The sequence below is a fragment of the Toxotes jaculatrix genome, chromosome 9, assembly GCF_017976425.1.
Source record: "Toxotes jaculatrix isolate fToxJac2 chromosome 9, fToxJac2.pri, whole genome shotgun sequence".
NCBI classification, from domain to species: domain Eukaryota; kingdom Metazoa; phylum Chordata; class Actinopteri; family Toxotidae; genus Toxotes; species Toxotes jaculatrix.
In genome coordinates, this window is record NC_054402.1 from 24528921 (window position 1) to 24549024 (window position 20104).

At 41.7% G+C, this 20104-nt stretch overlaps 1 protein-coding gene across 5 annotated transcripts in view; it reads right to left on the reverse strand.

Moving 5' to 3' along the window:
* Nucleotides 1-578: 578 nt before the first annotated feature.
* snx19b (sorting nexin 19b) overlaps nucleotides 579-20104 on the reverse strand; it is a 29684-nt gene continuing 10158 nt past the window's right edge. For 3 of the 5 annotated variants that reach the window (XM_041046301.1, XM_041046298.1, XM_041046297.1), the window contains 3 exons: nucleotides 5110-5294; nucleotides 4782-4869; nucleotides 579-3543 (listed from right to left, as the gene is read on the reverse strand). In XM_041046301.1, coding sequence (XP_040902235.1) covers nucleotides 3420-3543; nucleotides 4782-4869; nucleotides 5110-5294 — 397 coding nt within the window. In that variant the 3' untranslated portion in view covers nucleotides 579-3419. Of the gene's footprint in view, nucleotides 4563-4781; nucleotides 4870-5109; nucleotides 5295-20104 lie in introns of all 5 variants that reach the window. The other 2 variants (XM_041046299.1, XR_005894579.1) reach the window with 2 other exon arrangements.

Here is a 20104-nt window from a genome sequence, read left to right on the forward strand (position 1 = left end):
AAAAAATACTATCAACATACATCACATTTATTCATCCATATCCCTCAGCGCTTGATGAATCCACGGAGTTGCGTACAGGTTTATCTGTAAATCCTGTTTATGAGCATTTCTCAGCAATGCAAAGTTACCCTCCGACACCAACGCCCCCTGCCCCCCCTCCCCATCCCTCCTTTGTTGTAAGAGAAGTGGAGCTGAACAGAAACAGTTCCAAGAAATGGGTCTGATCTTTATTATGGGGTATTTAAAGATTTTCATCCACACACTTCTTGTTGTTGTTGGACATGAATCACGAGTCTTGCAGGCTACAGCAAATTAGTGGAGAGCTGACTGAGCAGAGCGAACGTAAAATGTCTACTCAAAGGGGTAAAAACAGATAACACTGACTCCATAAATGACCTTGAAGAGGCAGAGTACATTTCTGGTGAGCGTCCAGGCAGTTAGAAAAAGGTCTGGGATAAATTTAAAGTTAAATCTCGTAAAAAGAAATAAATAAAATAAATAAGAATAACCAGCCACCAGCCTCTTGTAAAATGTATAAACCACCTCAGGCCAAGAAAATAATGAGCGTGAACAACTGCTGAAGATTTAATAAATCATGTTTGGAAACTTTATTGAGTTTGCAAATATGTGCAGGAACCACCAGAAAGACTGCGACACAGTCTGTGAGAGACAATGGAGACAATGGAGACACAGCTTCACAGCGTTAACATGCACAACACAACCACGTGTTCAAAAGTCACAGTGCACACAAAACACCAGACACAGGATCTGACAGAAAATAAGACAGAAGTGTTAAAGACAGAGGAGACAGGGGAACTGAATTATACTTAACACTGGACCTGTACAATATCACATATTACTGTAAAAGACATCAGCATAATCTTTTGTGTCTATGTTGTAATTGTCTGTGTAATGTTGCTGTTCCACGTAACATTTGGTGTAAACAGGTAAAGCTTCCAGAACAAACAGAGCTGTGCATTTTTTCCATGACATGTTGGAACATCAATCATCAACACCTGATTAAAGCAGATAAGTTCAGCAGCATAAAGCTGCCACACGACGAATATGTTTTTTTGTTTTTTGTTATAACGGGAAAAATTCCTGGCTTTAACATGATCCTTTTAATGTTTTAACAAGATATTTTTCACACTGTTATGACATTACATCGTGCCTGTTACTACATATCGAATGATTCTCTGTTTAAACAGGAAACGTCTCGTAATAAAAACATATCACTACATACGACGTACTGCCCCTCTCTGAGGCAAAACAGACTCCACAGGGTTCTGTTCCAGAAGAAAGAAAACCTCATTCAAAATCCCACTGACGCTGGTTACTACTACTAATGACTGAGCATCCAGCCATGGAACAAAATCACTCAACAGTATGTTGTGAGCTTCACTTCATAAGTTTAGATAAGGAAATTTAAAATGAGAGGAAAAGGAAAAAAGTTGTATATTATTGGTGGCAGCAATATACAGGTGTATATAATCAAGTGAATATGTGCAGATTTAGCATAACAACATAAGAGGAATTCCTTCATCAGAATAAAATACAATCCTCCATTACACCATTAGAACTGTAACAGCTTCAACATTCAGCACAATCTGACACAATAAAATGAAAAGCGTCAGCGGTTTCACTACAGAGAACTGGAACTGGGTGCTAGTCAGGGTCTGTGGTTACACCGACTACACCACTGCTTCATCAGGTCACCTCGTAAGGCAAAATCCAGGGAAAAGCACTTTCTCACCTCACTCCTCCTTTCGTGGTTGGAATTCACAATAAGTCATCAGCATTTCATTCATTAGCATTTCAAGCAAATAAATAGGTTAATAAATAGACTGAATCACAAGTTAACACATTGGAAAGAAAAAAGGGATTTAAAAGAAGGATGAGACCACTAAACCATGGTGAAAGTGCAAAAACACTGGAATGATAGTAACATGAAAAATCTGACTTTTTTTTTTCTTTCACTCACAAGATGGAATGAAACAGAACCACACATGATTTATCTTAAATGAGAAAATACTGCGTATCTTTATCTCAATATAATCCTTTTGGAGATGACTCTATACTCCTAAAAATAAAACACAGAAGTATGCAACTTCACTAAATGGAATAGTCAGAACATTTTGGACCATTAAAGTGCAGCCAGAGACTGATTTACTCTACACAACATCATCACTCCGGCCAGCTTCAAGTGAAAAGCAGCTAGCCAGTATTTTAAGACAGTGTGGTGACGTAAGGGTCACACATGTCTGAGATAGAGATATGAATAATGATCTGAGTTGTAAAATACTTTGGATGAATTTTTCAGTAAACTACAACAGTTTCTGTGTCTTTATCCAGCTGGGAAAGAAGTTCTGATTGTTGTGTTACCACCGTCCAATAAGGCAGTAAGATATTAAGGCAAATTTCAAAAGTACAGAAACCTTCACCTATACGTTTAAAGTGACAGCAGACTGTGTGGTTACACCACTAAACCTCTCTTCAGATGGTTTCTAAGGCGACTGAAGTAAAACTGAAGACAGTTCTGGGGACAAAGGACTGAATTTATACACTGGCTCAACACAGTGTCATAGAATATGAAATCTAGTTATTGGTGACTGTAATGACAGGAAGGAAGGAAAATCTTATAAATACTGGGAAAAGTTGAGGCAGGTGATTCAATCTGTGACAATCAGGTGAGGAGGAAGATCTCACTGCGTCACTGCTGATCAGGCAACAGGCCGACGTGGGCTTTGTGGACACACCTGAAGACTAAGTGAAACCTGACTGGACAAACCACACACCCAGACTGTTTCCACCAACTGGAATGAAAAAAAAATCAGTGACTCTAAATCCCTATAGAGTGTTTTGAGATTTAAGTTGGGGGAAAAAGCAAATCCTGCTTTTCCAGTTTAGAGCAACAGGTGTGAGGACTTCTACCCAGAGACTGTGGGAAGGGATGAGGACAGTGTGTGAAACCCATCTGAAGAGAGTTTAGCCAAAGCTGGGGGGTTTAGCAGGCAGGAAGAGGCTGAATGTGGACAGCGGATGACGGTTTGCCACATGTTTAGAACTGCGCTGCACGTCAGACACATGAGCTCAAACACAAACCAGGTGCTCTCACATAATTAAAGCTGCTTCAAATGTAGTGTGTGTTTAAGTGTGTGTATACAGGACACCATGATCACGAACCTCATATATCAATACATCAGCACATAATTACTGACTGACCTCAGGAGTTTAAAGTGGGGACAGAGAACATTCAGTCTCATCCAGACACGTTCACTTCCACTCTCACTGAGGAACATTAGTAGAACAGGAGCAGCCTCGCTCTCACTCTGCTTCTCTGCAAATTCAGTGATGAGTGATGATGTTAGGATGAATAAAATCAGTGCTGGATTTGCGGGTCTTCCTGTTGGCTTGTCTCCTCACCCCAGCAACTTCTCTGGGTTTTTACACAGGGTCTGCAGCAGGCTCCTCTGGAAGTCGTCCTCAGGTAATTCAGGAAGCAGGAACTCCAGCAAAAGGTCAAATATACAGTAAACCAGGTGTCTAAGAAAACAGGACCAGCAGAGTTTCTTTAGTGACTTAATTTGAATGAGACCTGGTGAGGATATGCTATGATAACGTAGCTCATGTGAGGCCCCTTTGGGTTTTGTAATGAAAAACCAGCTTATTTTCATTTGTGTCAATGTCTTTCTATACGGAGGACGTTTAAGTTATTTCAGGCTGTAGCTGACTACACATATGTTGCTTTTTACAGAATGAAACTACTGAAAACCTTGACTTGATGCTTTCATCATCAGGAGCCGTTCGCATTATAACATCAGTGTTTACAGAGTGGAGATTTAAGCGTCACACTAAATTAAAACAAATGATCAACAGTTAGCAAATGAGGACGCAGAGCTGGCCTCTTCCAGAGAGGGCGGTGAGCTCAGAGTCCAAACTAAGACTCAGACAAACAAACCCAGGGTGAAAAACTGGCCTAAATAAAGCTTGGTCACATCGTGTTTGATCTGATCATCCCTGAGATTTCAGTACAACTAACCTCATGTGCAACAACAAGCCCACAGGGGGACAAATTCACACCACAGGATACAATTTAGAAAGGCACACACTGTACCTGTCTACATGGATTAAATGTGTAAGAGTTCACAGTCCATGGCAGAGCTCAAATTAAGTCATGAGGTTCAAACACAGTTGAACTGTGTCCGTTGGACTACGACAGACGTCATTATCAAACGGAACGAGTCTGAAACCAGTGAGACCTTCAGTAGAGCTGTCTGCCCGGACAAATTCAGTAAGTGGTGAAGGGCTCCTCCACCCTCGGTTAGAGTCAGTCAGGTTTTTTTTTTTCCTACATCTGTAAACCTTTTTCGACTTCTTAAACTGTTGTTTAGTCAACAGCCTGTTGTTTAGAGGAGAAATTAGTCCACACTGGACGATTCCAGGTGAGTGTGTTTCTGTCTGTGTGTGTGCAAGTGAGCTCATACTCTCCCCGGCCACTTGATTAGATACACCTGCTTGTTAACACGAGCCAGCGCCTCCATCAGCAAACAAAGCGGTTGCATCTGAGTATACAAAGCACGCAGGCAGATTTAAGAGGATCATCATCATCATCATCATCTCTCGGTGCTGGGAACCAGTGACACCACTGTTTCTGTCACGTAACGCTGATTCTAGAAATGTATCATGTCTGTTTTGACTAAGTTATGAATTTGAGAAGAAAAGTGTAACTTGAGAGCCTAGCAATTTTTCTTCCCGTTCTGTATGGTATATAGTATGTTCACCTGTTAATGTAGGGGTCTTGAAGTGAGTCCAGTGCAGTCTGCCAGCTGAGTTTGTACTTATCTGAGCCCAGCATTTCTGAGACCAGATCTGGAAAAACACAAAGATACGGAGAATCATGTACCATTGTGCACCTGTCTGTTTGTTGTGTGTGTAACTGTAAGATGAGACACTCATTTACCTTTGACCAACTTACCAATTTATAGCAGGGCCCGACTGATGCTGGAAATTTAAGGCTAATACTGGTTTATTCTGATGTTGTAAAACAGCTTATACAGATTTTTTTTTTTTTTTTCATAAACACATAAAGATTACTATGTGTATAGGTACCCGGTAGGATTCTCATCAGACAGTGCAAGGCCTCTTGCTTGGTGGTGTCCTTCTGCTGCTGGCTGCGCTCAAGTCGAGGGGACGTAGGCAGAGCTCCACCTGGCCATACGGCCTCCTGGATGACCTGCAGGTACACCACCCAGTACCTTTTGCACGTCAGGTTGGCTACACTCACATCCAGCCATCTGAATTTTACAAACACATAACAGTTGTTAACAGTTAGCACCACAGTTTAGTTTAGGGTAGAATACTATGGTCTCCTAATATTCAAGTTTTGAGATACCTGTGATTTCTACCACCACCCGAGTATGTAGTGTTCTTTAGATGTGGGTGGACTGAAACACCCTCCACATAAAAGTATAGCTGGTTAACCTACGGACTTTAAGGTCTCACAAATCAGTCAGTAAGTTCATTGAGTTGTGACCTTTTCATCATGCCTGACCTGACAAGTACTGACTGATCTTGTCCTCAGACCAGCCAATCCTTTTAAATGTAACCCACGCCTCACTGCATTCCCACAAGGATTTGAAACCCAAGGTGCAGCAGAGGAGACCAGCCTAGCACAGTCTCACATTGGAGGTGATCTCAAACTGGGCTCATTTCCCTGAAGTATTCCACATAACTGTTGGATTTAAGGTCTTGTGATGAGTAAATTCAATAGACTACGTGTAGCTGGGAGACTCTGACCCTCTGGTTCTGACCTGACCTTTTTTCCCACCAAGATTTACCCTCTGAGGGTTGGAAACACAGCCATTTGCCACGAGGAGGTTATTTAAAGCACAAAGTAAAAGCTAAAAACAACATCAGGGCAGCTCAAGCCTTCAAGCATTGCACAGGTCAATTCTGTTAAGATGTCGGTGATACCTGCAAGTCTCAATGACGACAAAGCAACTAATTATATGCAAAATCATGGTGTTCAAGACCATTCACAGCCTCAAGGTCTGTTCAGATCCTGTAAGAGTTTTCCAGGACTTGCAGACACCCTAAAATGTTTAACACCATGCAGATGCTGTTACGCAATAATGTTCAAAACCTCAGAGCTGAGTTAAATAGAACCAGGGACCTCCCTCAGGGCTTAATGTTCTGCTTAATGTTTGTTCACTTCATGTGGGCCCTAATGAAGTTATTTCATTAGCTTGTTATGGCCAGTTACCACTCTGCTGAACTGCACTCAGAGAAGCTATGGATGGACAAGCTGTGCCAGCCACCATTTTTTCCACTAGTTTTCCACTAGTTTGCATATTTTCATCCCATGGTATTTTATAATAGTGCAAGAGAAGCCAAATTCTTAACACTGATGGTATTTTTGATTCTTCACGCTGTACAACTGCAGAGGAAGAACATGCGTAATCAATAATAAACCATCCACTGGTCGGTCCCTCATAACGCCAAAGTTTTAGTCAAAATTAGTTCAGCTGTTTTTCAAAAAAAAAAAAAATGCTATAGCTTCTGAATAGTGAAATAGGATTTGCTGTTTCTTCTTTGTCTTATGTAACAGCAAACAAAATACGACTTTTGAACTACCAGTCAGACAAAACAAATAAAGGCCTATATCTAAAAGAGGAATTTTGTACAGAACATAAAGTTGTCATTTACAAGCACATACACTTTTGCAGCTCATTTATGATAAATGAGCTGATTCATTTTAACTTTAACTAAACTTATTCTACCAACTCATGAGGTGAACGTTAACTACCAAAATCAGCTCGAAATGAGAAGCCCCCTTTAGTCTATTTCTGTCTGAAATCAAGAGATGTTTTGTATTGAAAATGACTGATGATGCACTAAAAGTAATACTGAAAATCAGGATATAAGACTTATTGAAGAGTCAGTGCACAATGTTCTACTGGGTATTTCAGAATAACAGACGCACAACCAAATCTTTACAGCCTGAGTCTGAAAAACCACAACACTGTTAGCACTTATAGCTACCTACTAAATTCACAATATTTCCATTCCACAGTGTCTTCCGCTGTGATAAAGAAAAATAACAAACACCACAAAAGTGACAGCAGGACTGCCCTGTCCAGCTACTACTGCTTAACAAAGAAGGACAACCATCAGCAAATAAAAATACTGTAGCAGTGTTTCCCAGACACAAAACAGAACTTCTCCATCTAGCTTTACACTTCAGATTGAACTGACATGCTCACACTGTCTGGTCTGGGATCTGATGTAACTGAAGGCACCCAGCAGACAGACTGTTCAAAATGCTCATGGTTTCATGGTTTTCAGGTTTTTATATGTGCACCGACGTCACCCTACTGGCAGCATCTACTGTAAGTGAGCCTCATATCAGCAACATCATGCCAATGTGGGCAGTGTCATTAAAGGAGAACACGTGCTTTATATCAGTTTCTCTGTGGCTTGGCAAAGTTGTACAGCACCATTCAGGACACACCAATAACCTGCATCTCAAATAACACCACAGTAAATGACAGGATGCCTGATAGCTGCTGGGGAAATCTGTGATATCATGTTAAGTTAATATTCACACCATGAACACAATTTGGGCACATTTCTAAGTCAGTGTTGTGTTGAACGTCTTTCACCTGAATCAAAACCTTAGCTCTGACTCAACCAGTTGACTTTTGTGAGGTTTAACCCTCAACTCAACCTTAACCTCGACCAGTTATCTCTGCAACACCTAACCTTAACTAACCTTAGCCTAAATTAAACCCTACCTCCAACCATGGAGGGAGGCGCTCCGGGACATACACTGGGAAACATTATTCAAAGGGGAAACAGATTTCAACATAAGATCAGTTCCACTTTGGCTCCAGTTCCTGGCTGGCAGCATATCAGGATTTGTTAAAGCTCTGACACCAACAAATCTCTTATCAAATCTTTTTCAGCTGTTGCTAATTAAAATTAATTCATAACAGACAAAATGACACTTGGCTGTTGTCTGTGCTCAGCCAAAGATCATTTGTCAGTGAAATGAAACATCACTCTGTAATGCCACTCTATGACCGCAAGTGAACCGTGCTGTTTTTGTGGTTCAACAAAAACATTGGAGTGGAAACCCTAAAGAAATGATCTAACTTATCACATAATGACAATTTCAGGATCAACTCCTGGTTAACATTTATGTTCATCCCATCCAGATTTTAAGCATTCAAAAAGTCTTTTTGCTAAATGAGTGAAATAACCGGGAAGTATCTAAGTGTCAGCCATGATAAGAACTGGTTGAACTATCTAAACCCTGAGGAAGAGGAGCTTCAGTCCCTCCTTTCTTATCTCCTTTAGCACAAGTTACACTGGATCACTCTTTGCAAAAGAAAAGGAGATAATGCTGTCCTACAATTCCTTACAGCAGTGACATTTAAAGCCAGTCCACATCAATAACATCCGTATTCTCTTAGCACTGCAGTTGCTTATGAACTCTCCTTCACATCCTTCCTTGACCTTGTGACATTTTCCATGGAGTACAACAAAAAGTGGCTGGTTAAGGACATGTTTTTGACTTTTCAAGCGCAGTCATAGGACTGCATCTGCACCTCCAGTATTTCAAGCAAGTAGCTTATGGAAAAAAAAAAAGAAAGACAGTTAGTGAAAGTGAGCAGGCTGAAGCTGTTATGTCAGTGTGAATGTCAAGTCGGCTTCTGCAGTCAACTCAAAACTGATTACAGATCTCTGAGATTTAGTTTTATTTGGACTGGATTTCAGGTTCATTAAAATGCTATAGAGCACTGAACCTAATGTGTATTCACTCGAAACAAAATGTCAGACCGCCCTGTCCAGTGCAAACACACAACAGTTTACCACTGCTTATTCAGAAATCTGCACAACTCTTTCCTCATTCCACTTTAACATTTGGCACCAAAATTCTGCATTAATGTGACCACAGAGTCAGATTGGTACACACATCACAACCCGTAACATGACAGACTGACAGAACTTGTTGTTGGACAATAGACTCCCTGCCTGTTTTATCTCACAGTAATGACCAGCATCAGTTTTTACTGGAGCCCATGACATTTATTCAGGCATGCTTCCCCTCACACTGTGCACACTGGAGGTTCAGGGAGAAACTCTTCAGGATCTGAAATAGGACAGACTGACGCACAGAGACAGGATGTGGAGTCAAAAACAGCAAATAAACACATTTTTGATGGCTGTGGTAGTAAGTAAGTATATCACCACTCAAATAGACTAGTCTGTCTGTTACACGACCTCCATATATTTTAGCTGCAGGCAGGTTCTCTTGAGTACAGTACACCCCTGCCCATAAAAACGTCAGACCTCTTTTCATTGCTCAACATGTGGAAACATGAGAGAATAAACGGGATGAACACATAGAACTCTGTGAATTCACTCTGTGCCACTGGTGTTGGTGAGAAAAAAAAAACTTAAAGGAAACACAATTTGTTTTGACAATTTGAAAAATCCCAAAATACTGCATAAAGGTTTTTCCGTTGGCTGTGAGGACAAGCTGGTGTATCGATAAAAGCTAAATGCAACAATGAAAACAGACTTACTGAATAAGCCATGATTTACATAAAGCGAGTGAGAAAAAGAATTTTCGACATCTAATCTAAACTGTTCTTTTGATAACTTTATGAGCTTATGACTATGAACAGGTGGGGAAAAAAGGTTTTGTCAAGATAACCTTTTTAAGGTTGGGAAAAAGTTTTATTTTGTTTTTTTCCAAGATTTTTCTGTGTTTGTTGTTGTAATACTCATTTCAGCCACAAGAGGCTAAAGTGCAGCACTACCCCAGTCTAAAAAAGGACTAATAGCATTCATGTTTTCTTCCTTGTGTTAGCAAGTTATGTAACTTTACTGTCATGTTTTTGTTTTGCTAGAAATGCATTTCAATTCAATTTTACTGTTAAAATGTTGCATGTTTCGTGAAAAAGAAGTTCGTTAGCAAGAAAAGTTGTGCAGCTTCATGTGGCTTAGATTCATATTCCGGGGAGTTAGGTGAGATATATGTTTACCATGCTCCTCATCGTTTTAGAGCCACGGCATTGACAGCATTTTGACTGCATCTTATGCTTTGCCAGATTACAAGATGTGGCTAGTAATACATGATATCCAGTGGAAAAAATTGCTTGACCCTCGTCGGTTCTAACAGCACTTGTATGTGCCAAAAAAACACTAGATATTTGGCACTGTAAATGATACAGATATAGAGGGGAAAATATCAGACACACGCAGCCCTGAGAGGATTAAAATCTCTAAACAGCACACACATTATTAAAAATAATCCATTCTGCTTTCCAGAATTAAATCCTGTCCAAATGGAAGTGTCAAAGCTGAAGGATTGCTCCCAAAAGGCCCGTTCAAGCAGATTCGCACTCAAGTTTGAGTGCGAATCCTAACGTGACTGAGCACCAGCACAACGATTAACTGATGATTAATCGTGGTGGTGGTGGGCCTTGATACATATATCTAACATCAACGATACGGATCTAAAAATTATAGCACATTCCAGTTATAGTACATTGTTGCTTTTACGAGAAGCTCTGTTGAGCTAGAAGTCAGTGCCAGGCGTTCACCAAAAGCAGCTGTGTTCAGACTGAGAAGCAGAGATAAAATTAGAGGTCGGTCAATACGATGAAGTGCTAATTGTCCAACGTTCACAGCCAACCCTGACTCAGAACAGTCGTGGTCATAGACAGAAGGAGAGACTTCTAAGATTAACACTATACCTGTTTACTGCACATACACCAATGCACTACATATGGATATATTAGCAAGATGGTGTTTACTAAATCAAATTGTCGTGATTAAGCAACATGTTACCCATAAGTAAAGTTTATTTGGGCATTCCACTTAAATCTCAGGTCACTGGTTGTGTTGCAGAATAAGCGTCTGTCATTTCTGCTTGTGCTCGTGGACCAAGCACATTCCTCTTTTTCTCCCTGGCCCTTTCCGCTGAGGGGCAGACTCAGTGAGAAAAAGGTGAAGTCAGGTACGCCCATGCACCAATCAGAGTTTAGCAACATCGTAATCAAAATGCGCTGACGGTTGTGTGTTTGTTTGCTTATGCTGCCAGGCCACCGTCAATTAAAGTCTTCATGAAGCAGATTAGCTGCAGGTGTTAAAACCTTTAATGAATAACATGTGATGGCATTTTTTCTTTAACTTTAACTGTTACGGTATGGAGAAATAGTTCAGTTTGGAAAGTTTTCAGGGGTTTTAATATTTCTAATATTTCTTTAATATTTTCCTCTAAACCGATGAGAATTTGAAGGTTCATTATAGGACAGCGAAACATTTAAAATATTACACAATGCATTGTACAAAAGCGTGAGTGAGCTGGTGAGCGTAACTTCAGCCAAACAGCCGCAGAGAAAGGAGACAGCTCACAAACAGCCTCACAAGGCATGATGAGATCACTACACCTCAACTTCAGGGGGAAGAAGGCAAACACAATGACAGAGGTGTCATCATCATCATGTAACAGCCTACACTGTACAGCCCGTCTCCACACACACACCAGTGGAAGCAGAAAGATACCAACCAGACTTCCAGTCTGTGTGGTTCACAGATGTGAGTGATGAGGACAGTTATTTTTGCCTCAGTGTGTGATGTGTCTGATCCCAGTGAGGCGTACACCTCAGTGTAGCCCACAGGCTCAGGGCTCGTCCTATCACCACCTCCATTCGGGCCACGGTGCTGCTTTACAGCCGCCTGCCCTGCTGTCTAAGGTCAGCTCTGTTGTTTGGTGTACGTACGTGCCCGGCCTAGTTTTACTGGGACCCCTCGCGGTGTCTCGTTCCCCGTGGCTGGTCAACAAGCAGACATGTGACGTTATAACCCTGAGCTGCAATTTACTCACGTGTGGCCCACAGAGATCGACATTAACGCCGTCTTGGTTTCTATTCATATCACGCTAATACCCAAAGTGACACACTTAACACACAAGACAATCACTGAGATAGGTTAGTGTATGCAAACACCAACACACACACACACACACAGAGCAGAATGCTTTAAACCAACTGAAACTGACAAATGCCAGGTAATTCTATATGAGAGATTGTGGTCTGGTTGAGTCTTAGACTGTACAACATTATTGCAACCATGAAAGCCAACAGCCCTGTCAAAGAGATGTTCTTCAGGCATGAGGAGAGCCAACCAATGTTCTGCTCTCTGCCTGTGGGCTTAATGTGGCTTAAAACAAACAAAGCAGGTAGTGTAACTGTATTATTAAAGTCACACTGGTACAAACGTGCGGCTCGCATTAGGAGAAGTATACCAAATATGTGTATGTCACTGTCAACCTGCTAATTTTTACAAACTTCTTGTAGATGTTGGCTGATTTAGCAGAGCTGTACACAAGCAGGAGATGATTGTAGCTGACTCAAGATTGCCTGGGTGAAAAACTCGCTGCTCACACGAAGGAACACAGGGGCCTCGCCAGCTATTCTCTCTGCTACTGATTACTCCAACTCCTCTGCTGGGCTTGCCAGGAAAGAGACGTTTACAGTGCAGGTGACATACTATAGTCCTAAGAGGAAAATCCCCTCAAGCATTGCACTTGAGTTTCCAAAGGTACACAGGCAGCAGGGGTGGAGAGTAGGCAGTGCCAGCCCAATATGAGCTCAAAGGAAGATTCCTGAGAGTTAGAGACAGAACACGGCTCCACATATTACATCGGCCTGGCTCTTTATTCATACCAGTAAATATAAATTGGACTGAAACTATAAGAACGCAATATGCAAACTGACTCAGGCTGAATGGCAACCAGTGAAATGACTGACCAAGTTTAGTGGAAATATTATTGTTCAACAAAAATCTTTTCACATTTTAAAGTCAAACTGAAATTTGAATTTTTGCCACTTTTCGGGTGAGGAAATATAAATTACAATGATACTTCGGATAATGTGTATATTTTTCCATTTTTCAAAAGCAGATAAAACTGTTTAGGGGCTTACTTGGGGAAACAACACCAAAGCTTGAACGTCAGTACATGACGTGCTGAGGGTTAGCATAGGTTGCTAAAGCGGGCACCCTTCATTCAGTGGACCTCAGTTAGCACCTTGTGTCCCTTGAATCCTCTGGAAAACACACTGTGTACTTTTTGCCTCAATAAATATACTCATTACGAGCGGTAAGACAAAGGCCAGTTACTTTCACAAGGGCTCAAGGGTTTGAATGAACTGATTAACTGCATAAATATTGAGCTCAGCTCTAACAGTCAACCTTACACAATCAACGACGATCAAGATAAAGGGGAGGTGCTTTGAATACTTGGCAGGAAAACAATAATCTGTGATGCAAGACAATTCAACTAAATGTAAAACATCAGCTGAGCTGGCCTAAAACTATGTACACATTGGACTCCACTAGGATTTATTTTAGTTACCATTTATGGTAAACACAGACGAGTATAACCACGCCACGTTTGAGCTAAAATAAGCCTACGGGCCAGTTTTCGACAGACGCAGTGTCATTGCACAAGTATGTCTCTAGAGACAGAAGACGAACCACGAACTGTGGAGCCACATCCAGGCTCAGGTGAGTGATGAAAACAGACACCAGAAATGTGAAGAGGCCAAAGGGTCACTACATGACTTCATCCTGCTACTGTCCTTATTTAAGACGCCGTGTTTATCACTTATCGAGTTCACTCTGCAAACATCTCAACAGCGATTTCAGCACGCCACACTTGTCCTCCATCTAACTTTATCAAGTGTGTGGACAATAATGACGCATATTATCTTTCATGTCCTGCCGAGGGAGGATTTTGATGTCACTACAACTCACACTAACACTAAATAAGGATAAATGGACACAGAGGCTGGAAGCTTTACCGATGGCCCACTGGGGCTGAGGGGATAAGTGTGTTTCATAACCTTCACAAGAAGTGACCTTGGTATTTGACCTATAATGTCCCCTTGAGACGATTACATAGGCCTGTAGGAATATGAAAGTAGCTGCTGACTTCTATTAGCCTGTAATAGAAGACAGTATTTATAGTTCAGAAACGTCTGCAGATGTAAAAAAGGAATAATGCCCTGAGCAAACATGATAGAGACATGGCAGGAGGAAAACTTCCAACTGAAACACAGGGCAAGATATAAGCTACTCAGACAGCCTGATCCCACTTTGAGGGGTGCGTCTGAATTTGTCTCATCTTAGGAACAGCCTGTCCAGGGATGTCACACCTCCCCCACTCTATGGAGGCTGATAGATAGCTTGCACCATTATGTAACAAGCATCTTTTCCATCCAACACTCCCTCCTCTTCTTCGCACCAATGCCACATCTGTCATGTACGGCTCTGCCGTCTGACCACCAGCGCACTCAGCCTCAGAGTGAATTCCTGCTGACAAAAGAAGCTTGGAGCTTCCAAGCTGGGTCCTCTGTTTGCACCTCATGTCTGGCCCCAGGACTCATATGTCAAGGCGCAGCACCAGACCAGAAGAAACAGCACAAGACTCTGATATCACCTCCTCTCTGTGAAAACAACCAGATGTGTCAAATCCTCCTGAACTGAGGAGGGATCTCTGTTTTGGGTCCAATCATTTAGAGCAGTTCGATCCTAAGAGGTCCCTGGATTCCTCACATCACTGTCACAGAGAATCATTAGGCCTTCACACAGTAACGAGGCATGAGGTCTTCTGTTATGTTAAGACAAAATGAAAAATGAATGGTGACACTCGTAAAGTCAGGCAGAGACACCAAACAAAATAAATACTATGTCCACAAGAACACATTTTAGAACAACAGCTTCTAAACTCACAACAACTAAAGATAATCTTATCTTCAAAGCCAGACACATATTGCTAATCTCATTTACTGCTAATACTTATTCATATCTGTGGAGTAATTTTAGACCAAAGAGTCTCTCTCTCTGGAGGACATGGTGGCCAGCCTACAGCAGAATACCAGGCAAATGACCCATTTGACATGGGTAAACATCACTACATATGGATCTGCTCAGCAGCTGACACCAGCATGGAGCGAGCTGAAGCCCTAAGCTGTGCCTGAACTGTACTGCTGGTCCTCAAAGAGGTATAACGGGCTAGGATGGCCTGCCAATGACAGGAAACCCGAAACATTAAATCTGAAAATAACTGCTGTTTTCTTCTTGACACATTTGGTGATAGAAGATCAAAGTGCATCTATGTAATGACCTTCTCCAATTACAAAGTTTCAACAACTGAAAAACTACAGGTATCTAATTATATAATAGTGCATCTTTAATTTCTCTGACAATTTCTTACACCTGCATTAAATGGATCTTTGACCAACAAGCTGTTAAACACTGAGGAAGATCCTGTCTCCCCTGTTCTTCCTTTCTTCCCGTTCTTCCAGAATCAGGCAACTCAGATACCAGTAAGACCAGCTCCTGTATCATTTTCCCCTGGTATTTGTGGTTTCATGGTCAAGTTGAAGACGTCGAACCATCATTAATTCCAAATGCAGAAGTAAAGAGCTATATGTGTTCAAGGGAGCGGAAACTGGCCTCCCTCTCCCTGCCGCCGCCGCCGCCACCACCGCGCCCTCAACGAGACAGTGTTTACATTGAATTGCTGAAGCCGTGGCAACGGCTTGTTGTCTGAAAGCACCTTAAACAGAATGTTTTTTTCATCCGCAAATTCCTACATGACTACATCTTTTCATACGAGCTGTGTCTGATGACATGTTCTTCACAATTTCATCTACATGAACATGTGAAAAGCACTGAATTGGGGAATGACTGTAATAACCAGATTACCATTCAGAAATGTGGATCTTGGATGCAGCATGCCTCAGTGCCACCAGCCCATTCTTGAGAAAATGTGCCAATGCAAAGGCAAGCTGCCAGCTCGTAAAACTGCAAAACAAATTACGAAATAGTATGCAAGTGCACTCAAGGTGAATAAAACACTTAGAAAAGCCAGAGTTATATATTTTGTTAATGTTAGAGTTGTGACCACATCTTCAGGGTTCCCTCCAAACACCACAATGCGGTCACAGGCGAAACAGCACAGCAGTGAGACAGAAACCACTTTCCCCCGAAAGCCAAACAACTTGTTGTTCACCACCAGTGAAACCAAAGCAGGCCACTGGATGTCAGATGGAGATGCCTGGGTATTAATTAACAGTGTAGCAGAAGCAGAGACAGCGAGAGCAAAAGAAAATGATTGAGAGAGTGAGAGCGTTCTCTACGACAACTGTTGACAAGCTTTAAAGCCTCCATACTCCCCCTTTATCCTCACCTCCATCATCAAGCTGTGAACTGAATTGTTTATGGGAGCGTTAATATGCCATTTTAGGGAGTAAAAATAAAGGATCATGTCACTGTGTGACAGGTGCAGCTGAAGACTGGCAGAGCAGACGTGCCACATAGAGTCTGGTGAAATAAAACAAACCAGTAAGGAAGCCCTGCAGACCAACAAGCAGCCCACGGGCAGAACAGGAAAGGACTGCTAAGCATCACCACGGTCGTACAGGTGCACTGACAAATAGCACCCGTGCAGACATGATGTGTACCCTGGACACGCAGGGGGGAATACATCACACTTACAACATGTTAATGACCATGTGGCACAACAGCCTGCCAAGAAAATATGAACAACTTAATTACAATCATTATATTGTATCATCACTGCCACTGACCCAGTTTCGACATCGCATGGCTGCAGCCAGCGTTGTCCAGAGCATGTAAACAAGTGCAGAGTGCATATTTCATTGTGTTCAAGGGCAGGATCACCTCAACACTCCCATGCATGTGTTTATGAAGTAGACACACACACACATTTAAAGGCTGACATATGCATCAGCACACTTTCAATTCTATTAATGGATGTTTCCCTCAAGACGATCACCAACTGTTCACTCGCCATTTTATTTGGCAAATGCAGGAAGTATTATGTTTACGGACACATTTAACGCAACAGAACATTGTGTATCCCTACAAATGCCTGTGATGTTGACACAAAGTGGCTGCACTCTACTACATCTACAGTACATCTAGACACTGACAACAATCTGGCTCCAGCTGGATTTTCCGTCCAGACTGCTGTCTAAGAGAAAGAGACTATATTCATCTTAAACTGTCCCACTTTCCAGTCCATAAAAATCAGACATCTCCCAAACCAGAGCCTCGCCTTGGACCCCATTTATAGGAGCAGAGAGCCGGCATTTCCAGCCAGATCTGTCACACACTCACAGGCGCAGATTTGGCGACCCGGAGAGACGGGTCCTGGTTTCATCGCTCAGACAGAAACACACACTTTCTCTATCCACTTGCAATTCCAAATTAAATTCTGACATATGTGTATGCACTACAGCTGTGGGCTGGTGTGGATAAGGTTTCTGCTGCCTTCAGCTTCTATTTGCCTCCCACTAACAGCTGTCAGATTGTATAAAAACCTTCACAGCACTTGACATATCTTGTCAGTCCCACTTAAAAAAATGCTCCCTGTGAGATTTTTAGGTAAGTCTGTGGATGAGTTTATTAATGAGTAAAACTGATAGAAACTGTGACCACTGTGGCATCTTACAGCGGCTTTATATTTCTCCAGTGTATTTAATATGTGTTGAAAACTATGGGAGGTACAGATGTCAGTAACCAGTGGTAATAATATACAATCAGCCCTTTCCTCCACTGAGTTCATTATCAAGCCTGCAGTATACCATGACCACTTAATAAAAAAAAAATAAATAAGGTGGCTGAGCTTTGGGTTAGTTCTAAGTTTTAACTCATGTTAGTTTAACCAGTGAGTTAGCTGGAATCACCACCAGCTGAACACTTGGGAAACAACTGGCTATTCATGCATACAGCAGACACATACTTTATGTAGGAGCTGTAAAAAAAAAACCAATGAGCTACAACTGGCAAAAAGCTGTATAAATCACAGTTAATTTAAGTTTAGTCTGCTTTACTTTTTGTGATTTCATTCAATTTCAATATTAAGAGACTACGAGTCTAAAGCCGCGCCAAGTATCAGAAAAAGTTTAAACTTGGTGGCACAATTCATCTAATAGGTGCCAAGATTTCAATCTGAAACCCCCAAAAATTCCACCTGCTGGTGGCGCTAGATGAAAAGACAGGGAATCACCAAAGTCACTGGGATTCGTCCTAAAGCCATGCTGCTAGCTTGATTTAAGCCTTAGCCAAGAACGGACACTAAAATTGCTCCATCTTTGTCTTTTGTATCTCTTAATGAGATGGAGTGCATCCAGAAATACTCAGGCATGGTTCTGGTAACCATCAGTAAATACTGGCTAAAGCCCAAAGGTTGTGGCCTGGACGCTTTAAAACACCCTGACATATGCTAACAATTGGAACTATCATTCACATAATTCTTTAATCACTTTTTCCTTTTAGCAGAGTGGCTTTTATATAAGACTTTTATGTAATTTAATTTTTTTTAATGTAAGCTATTGCTGCATTATTTTTGCATTTTACTTTTATGCAACACTTTAATCCAGGCTTGGATTTTTTTTTTTTTTATTGTACATTTCACTTATTGATGTTTTTATCATCTTTATACCAGTTTGCTTTGGTTTCCAGCTCTGTTTAATAACTATAAATGAACAGCACTATTTTAGTAACACAACATGTGGTGTTTCCATCAACAGCAGTTCACAGCATCTTGTCTCCTCTGCACAGAGAAACCAGTTGATGAGAGGAGATACCTGCCACACTGAGAGCTGTCACTGCAATGTTGACAGACTGCTGCCTGATATAGCTGAGGCTAAACAAAAGTACAAGGCCTTTCATTCTTGGCCAGTGGAACTTCTTAAAATAGAGGACCCAGTATCAATGTGAAGCAATGATATTCTCATACTAACACCCCAGGGAACGTGAGGTCACAGCACTAACACCACAAACACTAGAACCTGAGAACATTGTCTGCATGTTCAGTTTACTGGCACCGGGAGCTATACCTAACTGTGACAAATGTTTGCGGAGTTGATGTCAGGCATTCTCTTGAGGACCAAAGAGTGCAGGCATGCATGTACGCTCGTATATTTTACAACACATGCAGTAGTGAAAAGCCCTCATACTATTCAAAAAGCGAGAGCAAGTTATTCCAATCGGATAAAGAGTATATTCCTTTACTGTTTATGTTTCTGTTAAGTGGTTAATAAGTGCACTGCATGGCAAGTGATGCCCCTGATTTTATAAGACACGGACCACTGCAAGGACTCAGCCTCCATCTAAAATATCAACTCTCCTGACTAACGACTGCACATAAGCCAGAGTCCCCCACTCTGGCTCATAAACAGCTCTCTCTGTGGAATCTCCACTAGGAAACACGTGTCTTCATGTCCTGACCTGGCTGAGTATACAGACTCAGCGGCCCTCTTCTATGTTTCCATCACTTTATTTGGGACAGAGAGAGCTTGTAAAAGCTCTTTGAGAAGACAGAGTCACTCGGAGGCAATCCTCGTTTCAGGGAGATAAAAACGATTTGCATTGTTATGGCAGCATCAGTCAGGTCAGTTTCAAAATGTTACCAGTATCTGCTTATAACCTGGAACTAAGAATAGGGACAGCGGATGAAAACGAACACCTCGCCCTGTACTTCATCAACAACTCTCGTAAAAATACAAAATGAGCAAGGCACTAAAATCTCTGCTGGAGCTGATCTGCACCCAAAAATATAAGGCGACTTGCACTGAGAAGCTCCTGTGTGCCAACAGTGGAGAACTGTGGTCGCATTGAGAAATTCCCAGAGTGAGTATGTCAGCTGTGTGAACGGAACCTCCCCCGTGGATTAATTAAAGGTGTCAAACATGTACTGCATAGTATCTAAGTAAGGTTTTGTCTCTGTCATGTTATATTAAAAAAAACATCATAGTAATGAAGGATAACACTAAGTTGGAGGTTCAGCATCTCAGTGTCTTGGTCACAGGTGAGGGTAAGATGGACCGGGAGGCTGATGAATGAATTGGTGCATCATCAGCAGTAATGAGGGCATTGTACTGGACTGTCAGGGTGACGCTGTTCCAACCCTCAGCTGAGTGCATCACTGGGAGTACCTTTGAGGAGACTGTCCTGAAATGTGAATCAGTATCCCCATTTTAAAATGGACGTCACA